The 15904-nt window shown below is 42.4% G+C and overlaps 2 protein-coding genes across 2 annotated transcripts in view; one reads left to right on the forward strand and one right to left on the reverse strand.

Moving 5' to 3' along the window:
• Window positions 1-4747: 4747 nt before the first annotated feature.
• Window positions 4748-7377, forward strand: LOC103360786 (transcription factor jun-D-like). Its single transcript, XM_008286682.1, has one exon. The coding sequence runs from the start codon at window positions 5471-5473 to the stop codon at window positions 6290-6292; it is 822 nt and encodes a 273-aa protein (XP_008284904.1). The 5' UTR covers window positions 4748-5470; the 3' UTR covers window positions 6293-7377.
• Window positions 7378-12102: 4725 nt separating this feature from the next.
• The window catches only part of rab3ab (RAB3A, member RAS oncogene family, b), a 13590-nt gene continuing 9788 nt past the window's right edge, over window positions 12103-15904 (reverse strand). The window contains exons 2-4 of the mRNA XM_008286683.1: window positions 15542-15660; window positions 14541-14665; window positions 12103-13506 (exon numbers count right to left, since the gene is read on the reverse strand). Of these exons, the coding sequence (XP_008284905.1) occupies window positions 13316-13506; window positions 14541-14665; window positions 15542-15660 (435 nt within the window). The 3' untranslated portion in view covers window positions 12103-13315. The remainder of the gene's footprint in view (window positions 13507-14540; window positions 14666-15541; window positions 15661-15904) is intronic.

The following is a 15904-nucleotide window of genomic DNA, read 5'->3' on the forward strand; positions in this document are numbered from 1 at the left end:
TTACTGTTAATTGCTGTACTGAATGTGCTAAACAGGTGTGAAATTGAAAAAATCCAAAAAGAAATGTTAATAAGCGGTGACTGAAACATACATTTTGTTAATTAACATTATGAATTTGGCATGAAATAAAGGTCAATGCCAAAAACATTGTATATTTAACCATCTGAGTGAGAACAGTGTGCATAAAGACAGCCTTTCCTCTTATGTAACTCAGAAATATTTCTCCAATCAATAACTTTATTTATGTGCCTCTAACACACACTTTGTGTAGGTTTAAAAAAACGAATCTATTTAAGTATGTATTTTAACCATTCCTGCGTGACAGGAATTGTGTTTGTTACAATACTGATTGATCAATCAAGGTTTTTTTTTTTAATGATTAAAAATCAATATTACATGAAAGTTAGTGAGGAGCTGATTTGCATTTGTTGCCTCTGAGCAGGTACAAAACACAACCACAGACAAACAATTACACTACGTAAAACAACACAACACAATCCTCCAGTATGAAATAATAAATAGAATCAATATGATAAATACAATAAATACAAAGCAGTCATTGGTGGGGACATGTCAGCGCTGACTTTAGCCAAAGCTTGAGGCAGGTTTTAAACACTGCAAGGCTTCCCGAGTCTGCCATGTTAGTGGGGATGGAAATCCACTTTCTCACTATGACTCGCTATGACGGAGAGAGCAGATGGACCAAAGGCTGTCTTTCTGAACTGTAGTCACCTTAAACAGATGCTCTAGTCCTGCCACTGCCTTGATAGGCCAGGCATCCTCACCATGGAGGGAGAGCAAGATTGTGAATAATATTAAACATTAGACATAAAGAGTAAAAAAAAAAAAAAAGGTATCAAATTCCATCCATTCATCTATTATCTATGCACCGCTTAATCCTCACGAGGGTCGCGGGGGGCTGGAGTCTATCCCAGTTGACTTAGGGCAGGGGTGTCCAATCCTGATCCTCGACGGCCACAGTCCTGCATGTTTTAGATGTTTCCCTCTTCCAACACACCTGATTCAAATAATCAGGATCGTTATCAGGCTTCTGCAGAGCTTGATGATGAGCTGATCAGTTGAATCAGGTGTGTTGGAAGAGGGAAACATCTAAAACATGCAGGACTGTGGCCCTCGAGGACCAGGATTGGACACCCCTGACTTAGGGGAAGGCAGGGGACACCTGGACAGGTAACCAGTCTATCACAGGGCTACACTTAGAGACAGACAACCAAGCACACTCACATTCACACCTATGGACAATTTAGAATCACCAGTTAACCTCCTTTTTGGACCTTGTGGGAGGAAGCCAGAGAACCCAGAGAGAACCCACGCTCACGGGGAGAACATGGAGACTCCACGCAGAAAGATCCCGGGTGTCCACACCAGGACGTGAACCAGTGACCTTCTTGGTGCGAGGCAACAGTGCTAACCACTGCTCCACCTTGCAGCTCATTATCAAATTCATTAGGTATTTATATTTTTTCCAGGAAAATGTAGCGATGATCTCTTGGCTTTGTACTTCCAGGATGTGCTTATAGTATGTAGACAGGCTGTAGTGTGTCACATCTGGCTGCCACAAGACAGAACAAAGCACAATGTGGTGTCTGATGTGCTTAAAAACATCTAACTGACCTGACACTTCTGAAGACATTCCTCCTACAGAATCTTGTTTTTTTTATTATGAGGGTCATGTCATTGTTTCATAAAAAGCTAAATAGCACTGCAGCCATGCCTAAACTACACATCGTGATTAAAAGACAGATTTTTATTTGACCTAACAGTTTGGTCATGTTTTCAATTTTTTTTATTTAGAATTCATTAGAAAGTCTTAATTTAGCAGAACTTTAGTATCCACAAAAAAGATCCTGTTGTTTTCTTTGTGAATGTGTTTTGCTCATATTTCCTATCAGCCTGTAATAAATTAAAGAGAGAAGAAAACGAAACAATGTGTGTGAGAGAGATATACTCGCACATCCTTTTCCAGCTACCGCCTGCAGGCTCAGCACCCCCACTCTCTCTCACTCTACAATGATATACAGCTTTTAGACAAAAATATCTCTTCTCTGTTGGTTTAGTCCCCCCCCCACCTCCATTTCCGCCACAGTGTTAGGAGATCTGACATCACAGGGCTCGTCATGTGATCCACCCGCACAAAGCTTTGCAGTGAAAGATGGGGCCTACCTGTGACGCACATACCTCCTCTGTGTAACCCTTTACAAGCCACACAACTGGTAATTAAGGAAACAAGACGCCATTATTCCCTCATGTTTGGTCCCTAATACCATTGGATATTGATTAATTATTTTTTCGGGGCATTAATGAAGTGACAAACAAAACATCACATGAAAACGGAGGAAGACAAACACAAGATTGTCACAATAAAACAACGATTAATCTTCAAGTCATGCTCAGTACAGCTGTATTTATGTTATGTATTGTGTGTACAGCATGTTTTTTGTACACAGTATTGAGTTTATAGTGTTAAAGAGTGCTAAAATCATAGGAGTCTTAAACAAACAAAACTGAACATAAGAAGAGGGAGAGTCTAAAAAATTCTTTCCAAATGTGCCAACCCTAAAGAAACACAGCATCATCACATAAAGTGTTAGAAAGTCTTTCTATTCAATCAGATCATAAAATATTAAAAGGGGAATTTAAAATACTGAAATTCTAAATGGATGCTACTATCATGTCAATCTCAAACTGGAAAGTTAAAGTGGGAGAGAAATGGAAACTCTTGAGTGGAAATGCACAAATTGCAATGATTATTTCATTGTTGGGTAAAAGACCAGATTAAACTCAAACCCAAAACTACGAGCGTGTTCTCCGACCAGAGGAAATGTTGAAATCAAACCAGTTTCAGATTCAACTTCTCCAAATTCTGATGTCCAGAAATACAGCAAGTGTCTGGGATGAGGGCACAAAAACAGAAGTGAGTTGTCTTTTCGGAGAAGACTTCAGCTTTGACCGCACAGCTGTATAGTGACAAGCACAGCTGTTGCTGTCCAGAATTGTGCAAACTACCACATCTATGATATCCTGCAGTTTAACTGGTATCGTTCTTAAAACAAATGTCAAAATGAACACAATACAAGCACTTGATATCTTACACAACAGGAGTACATGTCCTGTTGTCTGAAATGTTGAAGACATGCTGTTGAACATTCCAGGTTTTGTTTTAGTCTGTAAATGAAAACAAGACATGTACCAGTCAGTACTCACCAGGACATCAGACCTCAGTGTGCCACCTCACTGTTTGTATTTTATTCCTCGTCTCCATGGAAACGGAGCTGGTATCAAATGTCTTCTAAAAAATGAAACTGGTAAATTGTCTATAATGATAAAAAGGTTGTATTTGTGCTCCATGTCTAACATAGGGATGCATCATCATTTGGTCACAGAGCCGAGTTGTAGTTCTCATTCTTGCTGTTTATCAAGGTAAGTCTGTCAGAATGCTGAACTGCTGATCCAGATATGCAAACACTTTGCTATTTAAATTGCTTTAAGTTATTGGATCCTGAAGAAACGCTCTCTCATTTTGCCCGTACTACTGTGCATGTACAGCAAAATGACAATAAACTTGATTTTTGATTTGATAAATATTGTGTTATGACTGTTTGTTTCCATATGCGGTGGAAGTGAGGGGGAAAAGGATGGTGCATTTTGTTATCTCCGTAGTTGCTGTGTTTTGAGAAAACCCACTCAGACCACCTCTCAGCCAGCGGTTCAAGGGACAACAAAGTGTCCTTTCTATGGAAAAGTCAACGTTTGCCATTAGGGGAAACCCCAAAGTCTCCGAAAGAATGAGATATGGTCATTTATAGACTACCGGGAAAGTATTGTCCCTACACCTGTGTGGTCCATCCCCACGGGTGTTTCCATTTGTGTTTACCTTAGATAAAGTTTGGTGACCTCAGCTAAGTGCTGGCAGAGCTCTGCCACACTCAAACCTGAGCAGAGGTCTGACTACTGGAATATGTATAAACCCCTGTGTCAATGTGGAAGGCCCCTAAAGAGGCACCACTACATTTGTAAATTGGGGTTAAGACCCCATAGTGTTATTTATGGTGTGAGTTTACATATTATGGATTAAAATCCTCCAAAAAAATACACAAAATACAAATATTCCTGGCTATAATACATACTAATTTGAATTGAATTGAACTGAATTGAATTGACCTAGATGACTGAGCATCTACGCAGACAAGGAAATGAGTAACTATGTGACAGTTATTGTTAGGGGTCAACCCCTAGGGACCATGAATGTAATTGATCAAATTTCATCCATCCAATAGTAGTGCAGGTACTTCATTCTAAACTACTGCGACAAAATAACCAACTGACTGAGAAACAACACCACAAAACATAATGTACACCACACTGTAGAACATTAGAAGAGAGTCAGATCAACTCATCTTGTTTAGTTTGCCTACTGTAAACATGTGACTTTTGCAAATTTCTAGATAATAAAACTTACAATGTCATATTTTAACACCACATTAAAACTTAAAATGATCAGGTAAATGAATCAACAGGTGAGAGACTTTAAATTTATCCCAGAGTCACTTGGAACAGTCTGACAGATTGTCTTTGTACTGACTCAAAAATGGCTTCAACAGCTGAGGCTGTAAATCCTCAATGTTAAAAGACAAACTGAAAAACTATGTATTTACTGTCGATGGGACTAGATGATTCAGCGTACTATCTTAGGTTTATTATACTTATTTTCTGAACTTCAGTTAATTTAACTAGTTTTACACGTTCACTTTGTTGTAATGTTATGTTGAAACTAATAGATAATTCTTGACCTTAATGTGAACAGTAAAAACAAACAAACAAACAGGTTTATTTGGTCCTGTCAAAATGTTACATCAACTCAACTCAAAACCACCTAAAATGAAAATTAACAATATCTAATGGTCAGGAAGGGAAATGTAACCTATTTATACATTTCTACCAGTTGCCAGAAGCTTAAAGACTCATGATAGCTGGAAGTTTTTGAAAATCAAAGCCTTCTATGCGGAATAAATAAAAACAGGCTGTACCCAGGTGATAGACAGATACCTATTGGACCTAAAGACGTGCTGAGAGGTGAGTGTCCGGACCGGGGCTCAGAGTGAGAGTTCTGTCTGTCTCCTCCTCTCTGCTCGGTTCGTCCCTTTATTCAAATAAAAGCCTGAAAAACGTAATATCTGCCCAATGCGCGCGCTCTGCTGTGACATAATGGAACGTGCCAGCCTAGAAAAGCTCGAGGCGGTGCGCGCGGGCGTGCATTCAGCTCGTGTCTGAGCGGAGACGAAGAAGAAGAACAAGAAGGAGGAGGAGAAGAAAACCGCCACCGGCTCCAGCCAGCTGTTGAAATATTCATCAAACAGCAGATATTTGACGGCGGTTCCGAGGTTATGGGCAGGACACCGCTCTGAGGGAGGGTCCAGCAGCACCACTTGTCATTTTACCCACGAAAATAATGATGAAGAAGGATATTAACTTGAGCCTGGCGGACGACGCAGACCTCAAACCGCACCTCCGCGACGCCGAGAGCATCCTCAGCTCCCCGGACCTGGGGCTGCTCAAGCTGGCCTCCCCGGAGCTGGAGAGGCTCATCATCCAGTCCAACGGCATGGTCACCACGACGCCGACCAGCTCCCAGTTCCTCTACCCGAAGACGGTGACGGACGAGCAGGAGTTCGCCGAGGGCTTCGTGAAGGCGCTGGAGGACCTGCACAAGCAGAACCAGCTGAGCGGAGCCGGACAGACCAACAGCAGCATGGATCTCGGCGCGAACATCGCTCCGGTCAACGTGCAGCCGGATCTGCCGGTGTACACAAACCTCAACAGCTACGGCAGCGGGCCGCTGGGAACCACTGTCAACTACTCCACGGACACGGTCCCTTTCCCGCCTCCTCCGTCACATCATCTGGGGACAGCCCCGCCGCAGCCGGAGCTCTCTCGGGTCCAGCCGCTGAAGGAGGAGCCTCAGACGGTCCCCGACGTGCAGAGCTTCGGAGAGAGTCCGCCGCTGTCTCCCATCGACATGGACTCTCAGGAGCGGATCAAAGCCGAGAGGAAGCGGCTCAGGAACCGGATCGCAGCCTCCAAGTGTCGGCGGCGCAAACTGGAGCGGATCTCCAGGCTGGAGGACAAGGTCAAAACACTGAAAAGCCAAAACACCGACCTGGCCTCGACGGCTAGCCTGCTGAGGGAGCAAGTGGCCCAGCTGAAGCAGAAAGTCCTCACCCACGTCAGCAGCGGCTGCCAGCTGCTGCCACACGAAGTTCAAGTGCACTAGTCTGAGGGACAGACCCGCAGTTGGGCTACCGACCAGCATATAAGCTCCATGGACTTTGTTAATGTTGGTTTTTCTGTATGTAGCCTAGCCCAGATGTGTGCCGATTCCAGGGATGACTGCCAGGCCACGTAGGCCAAACCGGAGGCTGCATTAATGACCGGCTGTTTGAAAACGCCTTGTAGGACTGACGGCATGTAAACATACCTGGTAAACATGATTCAACACAGTGGATGATGACATTCTGTTATGAGGCAAAAGTAGATTTGGACAAGCTGTATTATTTATTTGTTTTATTATTCCTAGAGCAATTTCCAGATCCAACCACTGCCTGCTGGAAAGATCAAATCAGTTTATTGGATTTTTTTCTCAGTAAACATTCACCAATTGGGCTGAATTAAAGGGCGTTTGCCTGTTTAAAAACCAGTGTGTTTAATCCTGCTCTACCTGGTGTGTATGTTTCCTGGTGAACAAGGCAGCACCGACCTGCCAGTGTTTTCAATGGTCCCAGGCCTTCCTGATGGGAGAAAGAGACACTTCTGTGGGCTTCATGATCAACTCTGACAACAGAGACATGGCACATATCTTGTTGATTTTTCGGCTGTAAAAATGTTTACGGACTGTCAGCTAACAGTCTCCAACCTGGACCAAACAGACTGACGATATTTCTACAACAATATGCACATTTATGACACAGATATCCTTAATATATGACAAATTGGTTGTAAGAAAAATGCATATACACCCACATTTGATATGTAAGAGAGAATCTACAAATATAGTCTATATACTGTGTTTTTCTGTAGGGAACAATTTGCATGTTGTTGACAAACTCGAATGTTGCCCACAGCTGGGTGTCAGAGGGCGCAATTAATCAGTGTTTATTATCTTTAACCTTTACGCACATGTATTTGTCTATTTTTACTCTACTGTGTCCCTATTTCAGTGTGTTCTTGTTTTAAATGTGAAGAGTCGTAACCTTTTCTGTTGCACTGACTGTTGCTAACACCTCTAGCCTACAGTTATTTGGCTTCATGCCGTTGTGTTCTGAATTAAATGCTGCTCGGCAATAAACACTGTTTCCTCTGTTTTGGTCACTCTTATGTTTACATGCATGATGATAAAATCAGTGTGTGCAGAAGTAAAGCAGATGTTGGAGGTGAATGGGTGGTTTAGGTCTGCACATCTGGCTCCACAGAAATGAGTGTAGTCTAAGACAGCTTAGTTTGATGTAAGGACATTTTACTGTAACTTATGTGACAGTTCAGAAAACAACAGTCTGTAGTCTCTGCACAGTCACTTAATGTACGTTATTTTTTTTTTACCAGGAATAAATTATAGGTTGCTCCTCTAAAGGAGTGTGAAACAGAGAAGGGAGTGTTACACAATAATAGGATTTTGGCTTCATGATTTCTGCTCTCCAGAGTGTGCAGCATTCTGCATCATCAGCCTGGTGTCTTTCTCCCTCTGCTGGTTAAATGGGGAATTGCAAGTGCGATGGCTGCTGCAAAGGCTTCTTGACAAATAGTTTCTGAAGCCTTCAAGATCACAGAAGAGACGTTTGGTCGAGCAGAGCAGGATGAGGGTAAGAGGACAGCCTACAGTGTCAACATGAATGAGTATTGTTTGATTTATCTGAATGGTACTGACGCCCCGGCAGGCCAGAATTAAATCAAATCACACAGGCTTTCCTGCAATGCTATTGATCATCAGACAAAAATGTTGTTTATTGGTCTTTTATTGACTACTATATTGCCAAGCAGTTTTGAGCTGCTTTGACGCAGTAACACATGAGATCTCAAAAACTGAACGTTACTATCAGTAGCTATTACCAGCAGCTAGTGTGTGCGTCTTAATGTCTGTCTTGTCAATACAGTTTAGATAAAGTTAAATGTAACACACAAGCTCCTTTCTGTCATAGCTGTCACACGATTAGTCTGCTGGATATTAAACGTGTGCATCGTTTTTTTTTGTCCTGCAACTTTGTTCATATCTGTGTGTGTGAAGAAATATTTGCATTTGGAATCAAAACCTTTGATTTTCTCTCTCCTCACACAGAAAGTGTAGTAGGTCTGTGTAATGTTAACATGTTCACACTCTGACACCATCATCTTTGTTTTCATCAAGGTAGTTAATAAATACAAGTGGCTCCATTTATTGAAAAAAAAACAAAAAGAAAGAATTAAATGTACATTATGTGACTTGTACTTTGTGAAAGTATTTATTATCTGTAACCCAGCTCTAATTTTTTTTTTAAAAAGGAGCATTTAACATTTCCTATTTAAGAGATGATCTTTCTGAATGACACTGAAGAGCTCACAAACATACACATGACAGTGCAGTAGCTGCTCTGAGGGTTTACATGCAGATTAACAAGAATCTGGAATGTTCAGATTAGATTAAATCAAATATGCCAAATGTGTTTATATCTATTTGTCTGTGTAAATGTTAAAGGCAAATATGTAAAAGAATAAAAAAAGTAAGAATAGACCTGAACAGCAAGATGTGCAAATTACTGTCTCTTTACAGAGCTGCTGATTTAATTCTGCAAATAAAATGTAGCTTTAAATTAATACTATTAACAACTATTTGGGTTTTTAATCCCTTCAGGAGGATGGCAGCATCCTTATTTTTGTCAGGCTGCATCTTGTTGCTGAGATTTTTTTATTATTATTATTATTTTTTTTTTTACATTGTTTGTCAGTGAAAAGTGAAACAGTGACCTCCTGAGGATGTTGGAACTAGTAGCAGCCAAACATCCATCCATTCTCTATGCACCGCTTAATCCTCACTAGGGTAATGGGGGGCTGGAGTCTATTCCAGCTGACTCAGGGTGAAGGCAGGTTCACCTGGACAGGTAACCAGTCTATCACAGGGCTACACTTAGAGACAGACAACCAAGCACACTCACATTCACACCTACGGACAATTTACAATCACCAATTAACCTCAGCATGTTTCTGGACTGTGTGGGAGGAAGCTGGAGAACCCGGAGAGAACCCACGCTGCACGGGGAGAACATGGAGACTCCACGCAGAAAGATCCCGGGTCAGGATTCAAACCCCGGACCTTCTAGCTCTGAGGCGACCGGCTAACCGTCCACCCCTCTGTGCCGCCTACAGCCAAACATTTGCCACCAAAATAACAATTGATCAATCTGAGTATTTATAAAGCCAAAACAATTGATTAATTGGAATGATTCTGAACCTAAACTTCATTGTTTGGGTTTTAAATCTACTATCTGATCAGGGGGTGTTGAAGACGAAGCGGACAACAGCACCCATGAACGCTCGCGGTTCTCACACTGAGGACATAAAATCTTCAAAAACAACAGTCAACTGATTGTTAGCAACTTTTTTATTGTTTTACCACAAAGTACAGATAAAAACATCCACAGCATATTCTCTCACCTTAATGGCCCAAACCGAGGAGGATTTGAAGAGGCAGTGATACGAGACCAAATAAAGTTACACGTTTCTGCGTGCTAGTAGAAGATCTAAAGTCGGCAACCTCTACCAAGCTGGATGGCATTTGATTTTGTGTACATACTGTAGTGTGTATTGCTTCGTAACTGAGTGACACATTCATTCACGAGCAGGCCTAGAAATGAATGCAGATACAGTACAACATGGCTCTTTTGGGGTTTTCAGGTTTTACTGTCATTTTTTTTTTTTTCCTCTTTTTTCTTGTTTTTTGATGCAAGCTTGAGTCAATACAACACAATCCACACATATGACTCAAAGGTACAGTATTTACATATCAGGTTTATATGGAGAGGAAGACATATTAGAAAGGAGAACAGTTTAAAAGTTTAGATTTTACTGGAAAAGAAACAGTCACAACCAGTAAGAAGTAAAATATATGCAGGATCAGAATCACTTCCCAGGTTTGCTGTGATGATTCCTGAACAAATCATCACTCCCTTTTCTAATATAACGGCGCTACGTTGACAGGGACATTTTGACTGGGGCCTCATTTTCTGAAACTTTAACAGTCCTAACAGTTACACTCCAGATAAATGCTTGTCTGATTCAGATTTGCTTTAATCACATAGTCATACAAACTGGCTTTATGAAGTCCCTGATTTTTGACCATCTTATTGATTTTTATAGTGCTTTGCCCTCTTAGTCCATAGGTGCCACCCTCCTCATCTATTATTTAATGCCTCCCGCAAGCTTGTAATAGCAGTAATAAAACAATATTTTCATACAACCAGGGTTCACTGCATTGCACCAAGAAGACCTTGTCTGATTACAGTTTTAAAATTGCCAAACTGGCCTCGCTGCTCCTTCTGGCGAGCGACAGCATAAACAGAGAGCAGCCTCTACAGCAATCTTTGGTGAGGTGAAAAGAAGGAATACCTGGCAAACCAGTTTTTAACTGTGGAAACCGTATTAAAACAAGTGTGCAAATACTCTCTGAGGGAAGGCATGTCCAAATGAGTGACGCCATGTTGACTTTAAAAGTAGCCGAATACCCCAGAACAGAATATTTAACACCTGCATCGGCTCGAGCTACCTGGTCTGTGAGCAGTCAGCCTCCAGCTGTTCGATGCTTGTTTGACTTTAAACAGTGCTTTCCATAATGTACCTGAAGACTGAGCAGAGATAACATCACACACAAACAGACGAATAAACCGGCGTCTGCACAAGAGCCCACCAGAGTCCAGTGAAGCTGCTCTGTAATACTGACTGAGTGGTGTTTGTTACTAAGCAAAGAAAGATGGAGAGTCGGTCTATAGTTTGACACGTTTCTTCCAGTGTTCCAAAATCATGGGATGTCACTTGCTTTCTCAAAATAATAAAGTCAAACAGATGAGTGGCTGTGAACTGCAAACACACAGCGCCTGTAATCCTGAATCCAATGAGAGCAAACTAGACTTAGAAACAGATGTCATGTGCGTGATCAGAAGTGATGAGAACTTGCCTTGACTGACATTTTGGATTTCCATCATCACAAAGGGCTAATATACACGATGCATGCTACATGTATGTCTAATGATTTCCTTGTCTTGATTCTTGCTTTCTTGTACCATGACCTTTGCTCTCTTCAAGCCTCAACGCCAGTCAAACACAAACTCATGACCGTAGCTGTCGATCAGAGGGATTCTGGTTTGATTTATTCAAAAAGAAACTGCAACTTCAGTCTCAGTATTGTTGAAACCAGGCCTGCATGTCACAGTTACCGAGCGCTCGAAGACGACAAACTCGGTTCTGGTTCTGTTTTGGATCCTTGTCACTCGTCATCCTGTTCTCTCCTGATGTTTCCTTGCATTGCCTATGGGCTAACTATCAGACAGAGGCAAAATACCATAAAAATATCTAACAAAACATTGTTTGCATGACCCAAACCCATGTCAGCATGTTTTAGAGATCACTGAAATGTCTAAATGGTTTGACATTTGATAAAGGAGCTACAAGGAACAGCTTTTAGGGAGATGAAAACTGAAAGTTCTGTTCGAGTCTGATGTCAGAAATTGTCAGTTGTTCTAATAACAGAACTTCTTTGTAGTTTAGATCAGATCCAAATTTTGTGATATCAGTTTGTAGCGTTGTTAGCTGGCACAGCTGCATGTAGCATTATCTGTTAGCGACAAGAGGAACACTAACATGATGAGGAAACCTTTGCCATGCTTCTTTAAAACACTACTGAGGAACTAGATGACTCTGAGGTTTTACTGGACTCGCTTCATTGTTTTAAAAAAAAAAAAACTCCTGATGTCAGTTTAATTCTAGTCACTGTCTGGCTTCAAACAACATTTATGATTTGAAGTTTCTCCAACAAGAAGCAGCTTCCTCTAAGATTAGACTTCAGATGTTCGGCCTCATGAGTGCTGAGAATCCCTCTGAGGGGATTTAAGGGACGATAAGCCCGTTACTAAATGTTCGACTTGGAATTCAGACTTCAACTTATCCCGCTGGATGCTTCTTAGGACATTTCTGACTTTGCTACATCTCTGGAAGTAGCATGAAACCAACAAGGAAATACGGTGACTCACAGAGGAGCTTCTTCCACACATCATCCAAACAAACCCGACGACATAAACCTCTTATATTTGATACTATCCTCATAGAACTTCATACCTTTTAAAATTTATTTCCAGAAATGCATACCTGTAGATATTTTATATATATTGCACAACATTTATATGTACATTTGAAATAAATATAATTAAATAAAATGTGTCTTTTTTTCTTTTTTTGCTATTTTTCACCTAGCTATAGCTTGTTCATATTTTCCCCACCCAGTGTTTTCATGTACGAACAGAATAAAAAGAATGCGAGAATACAAAATAAAAGTTTGCTGAAGAAATGTAAAAACATAAAAAAGGCCAAATGAAAATGCTCAGATGAACAAAGACAAACAAATGGTTGATAATTCTTGCAGTATCCGTGTTCAGATACCAGGTGAGACGACAAAAAGAAAAATATCTCTGACATGTATGAAATGCAACACATCGATATCTAGCAGATCTCAGCTGGATCGTCACTCCCACGTGACTCCACAGCGGCCTTCTTGGTCACCACGTCCAAGGCTGGCATCTTTTCAAGACATTTGACTGACATGAAACAAAGTACTGTAAACATTGGAAGGATTTAAATGGCACTCTGAGGATGTACGCCGTCAAATCCTTCTTGTAAAACCACACTGAGGAACAGGGAAACCAACAGAAGATGGGTCGGACACCTTCAAGAACCTCGACTGTAAAGAGTCTCAAACGCTCCGGTTTGACCGAACTTGCTTTGGCATCAGACCAACATCTGCACTGATAAAAACAACACCTTTTAGCTCCTTTATGCGGAGAAACCAGAAGCAACATCTCAAAAACTTGTCCACTGGCATCTCAGAGCATTTCAGACACTTTACAGGCTGGTTCTTGTGACCATCAACCAAATGATCCTACAGACAGAAAGAAGCAGGAAAGAGAGTGAGAAGGGTGATGAAGTATGGACCCGAGGACCTGGGTCCAGCTGAAGGAGGACAAGGAGACAGACAGCGGAGGAGGGTTTGGGAGGTTAGTCAGCCTTAACATGCACAGTCCTGGTGAGGAGGAGCAGGCTGCTCTGTCAGCTGGGGCCCCTGTTTGGCCCCTGTGACGGCAGGATCGCCGGCGTCCAGACTCTCGGACATCTTTTCACAGATGATGTCGACCAGGCGCTCGAAGGTCTGCTTCACGTTGATGTTGTCCTTGGCGCTGGCCTCAAAGAACTCAAAGCCTGTAGGGGAACGAGGTGTGGGAGAGGATCAGAGAGGATCGTCTGGGTGGTGGTGCCATTATTCACAGGTCCCAGAGAACAAAGCACAGTGACTCTAGTGCTCCCTGAGGTCAGCATTTCCACCTGTCCATCGCCCCACTTCATGGAGGAGCACACTGACGCCTATCCCTGCTGACATTAGCCAAGAGGTGGAGTAGGACAGGCCACCATTCACACTGATGGATCGTTTGAGTCAACAATTAACCAAACATGCATGTCTTGGGACTGAAGGAGGAGGCACGTAGAGAACACCCACACAGGAACGAGGAGAACATGCAAACTCCACACAGAGGCCTCCACCGAGCAGCAGGTTTGAACCCAGAAGGGTCGACAATGTGACGCTAACCACTTTGACCATAATGCAAACTCCCTACCAACTAACTAGAAGGCACTGCCCTCAGAGAAAGACGTTCTGGGTGCCAGGGTTTAAGGCCTGAGAACAGAAACATGAAGCAGGTCACTCCTGTCATGTTATTGCAGTAAGAACTGTTAACCTTGTTCAGAACTGGTCGGTGTTTCATGTATCAGGGCTACAAATCCCTATTGCAGCTGCCTGGGTTCAATTCTAACCCATGGCAAGAATTTGCTGCATGACACTCCTCACCCCCCCCTCACACACACTTCCCATCTATTTTAAACTATCTGTATCACAAAGACCCCAAAGCTCAAAAAACAATAGTCTTGGAAAAAACAGAAAAAAATTTTCTCCCATTTTAAAAAATCCACAAAGTGGTGTACATCTTAGTGAACGTGATCACTGAGGTGTGATGTGGACACAATGCATCGTATAATCTGGTCAGAGCTACAGAACAGGGCCTTAACAAACACCACAGCTTCACAGGAGTGGCCGGAATAACATAAAGTACAATTAGACGAAGCAACAATCACAATAATATAAATGACACTCTACAAACTCTAGTCAGTACATGACTCAGAAAGGAGGTGTGTGTGTGTGTGTGTGTGTGTGTGTGTGTGTGTGTGTGTGATGAACTCACCAAGGTGTTCGGACAGCTGCCGGCCTCTCTCTCCGCTCACCACCCGCTCGTCCTCCATGTCACACTTGTTTCCTACCAGCAGCACCTGGGCGTTGTCCCACGAGTACGTTTTAATCTGAGTCGACCTGCGAACCGACACAGCCAGAGAGAGAACTCAGAACATCTGACGTCTGAACAGAAAGCTGCGAGAAATGTTCCTAAAACAAGTTGTGGACCTCACTGACTGAACATAAAACGTGACCTTTAAAGCAGGCAGCCATCAACTCGGCACGACTTCGGCACAGAGTTTGCACTTAGCAGAGCAGATGAAACAACATTTCACCAAAGAGAAAATACTTCAGTCAGAGCTAAAACAGAAAATGTGTTATCAGGAGAATGATAACCACAAGAAGTTTCTTATTGGAAAAATATTGCACAATAAGCCAAATCTGTGCCTTCCTCCTCCTGCAGCGCTGCACCACATCTCTTTGGGGAACATTTGTCTTTCCTCATATGAGGATAAGCTACTTTAGGACCCATAAACCCTGGAAATGTCATTACATTCTCACTTTATCTTTGTGCAGTGAACAAGATTTGTGTTTTTTTTTCTTCTCTTAAACTTGAGGCGGGCTGTTAGAGTAACACTAAAACAGAGAGATGGCACATCGCTGCCTGAGATCCTCACACATTGAAAAGCGCTTCTCCAAGACACTGGGCATGAGAGACAGAGGGTTAAGGACTGAGCCAAAGTCCCAGCAGGAGACCAGGAGGATAAAAGATCACGATGACTGCAGCATCTGATTGTTCTGCAGTCACAGAGGAAGCAGATACTGAAACCTGAACCGGATCATCAGCTCTCCTCTTTTATCGGCTGTATCTCTGCATCTATTTCCAGACTATTGCTGACTATTCAGATAAGGTTTAATCCATCATCCACGCAGCACTCCCTCCCACAGGTAGCGGCTCCACGGAGTCAGGTTACACTCCAATCACGTGACAAAGCCCAGCAGCCAGTGACGTACCAGTCCTGGACGGCGTTGAAGGACTCCTCGTTGGTGATGTCGTACATGAGGATGAAGCCCATGGCTCCTCGGTAGTAAGCTGTGGTGATGGTGCGGTAACGCTCCTGACCGGCCGTGTCCTGACAGAAAACACAGCAGAAGTTTGTGTTAACTTGTTATTTGATAAGAGACATTTCAGGGAATTCTGAAAGAAGAGGTTCAGGAAAACTTTCAGGTCTGTTTTTACACATTTCAAGTCAGACATGAGACACGACCTCTGAACGTTTTCCACACGAACCCGCAAACACTCCAGACCTAATCCATCAATCCAAACCTCCCGTTCTGTTTCTATATTAGAGCTATGCCAAGAAAAATACAAAAGCC

Source organism: Stegastes partitus, unplaced genomic scaffold, assembly GCF_000690725.1.
Source record: "Stegastes partitus isolate 25-593 unplaced genomic scaffold, Stegastes_partitus-1.0.2 Scaffold464, whole genome shotgun sequence".
NCBI classification, from domain to species: domain Eukaryota; kingdom Metazoa; phylum Chordata; class Actinopteri; family Pomacentridae; genus Stegastes; species Stegastes partitus.

Coding starts and splice junctions, on each gene's coding strand:
- LOC103360786 (XM_008286682.1), top strand. CDS start 5,471: ATGATGAAGAAGGATATTAACTTGAGCCTGGCGGACGACGCAGACCTC.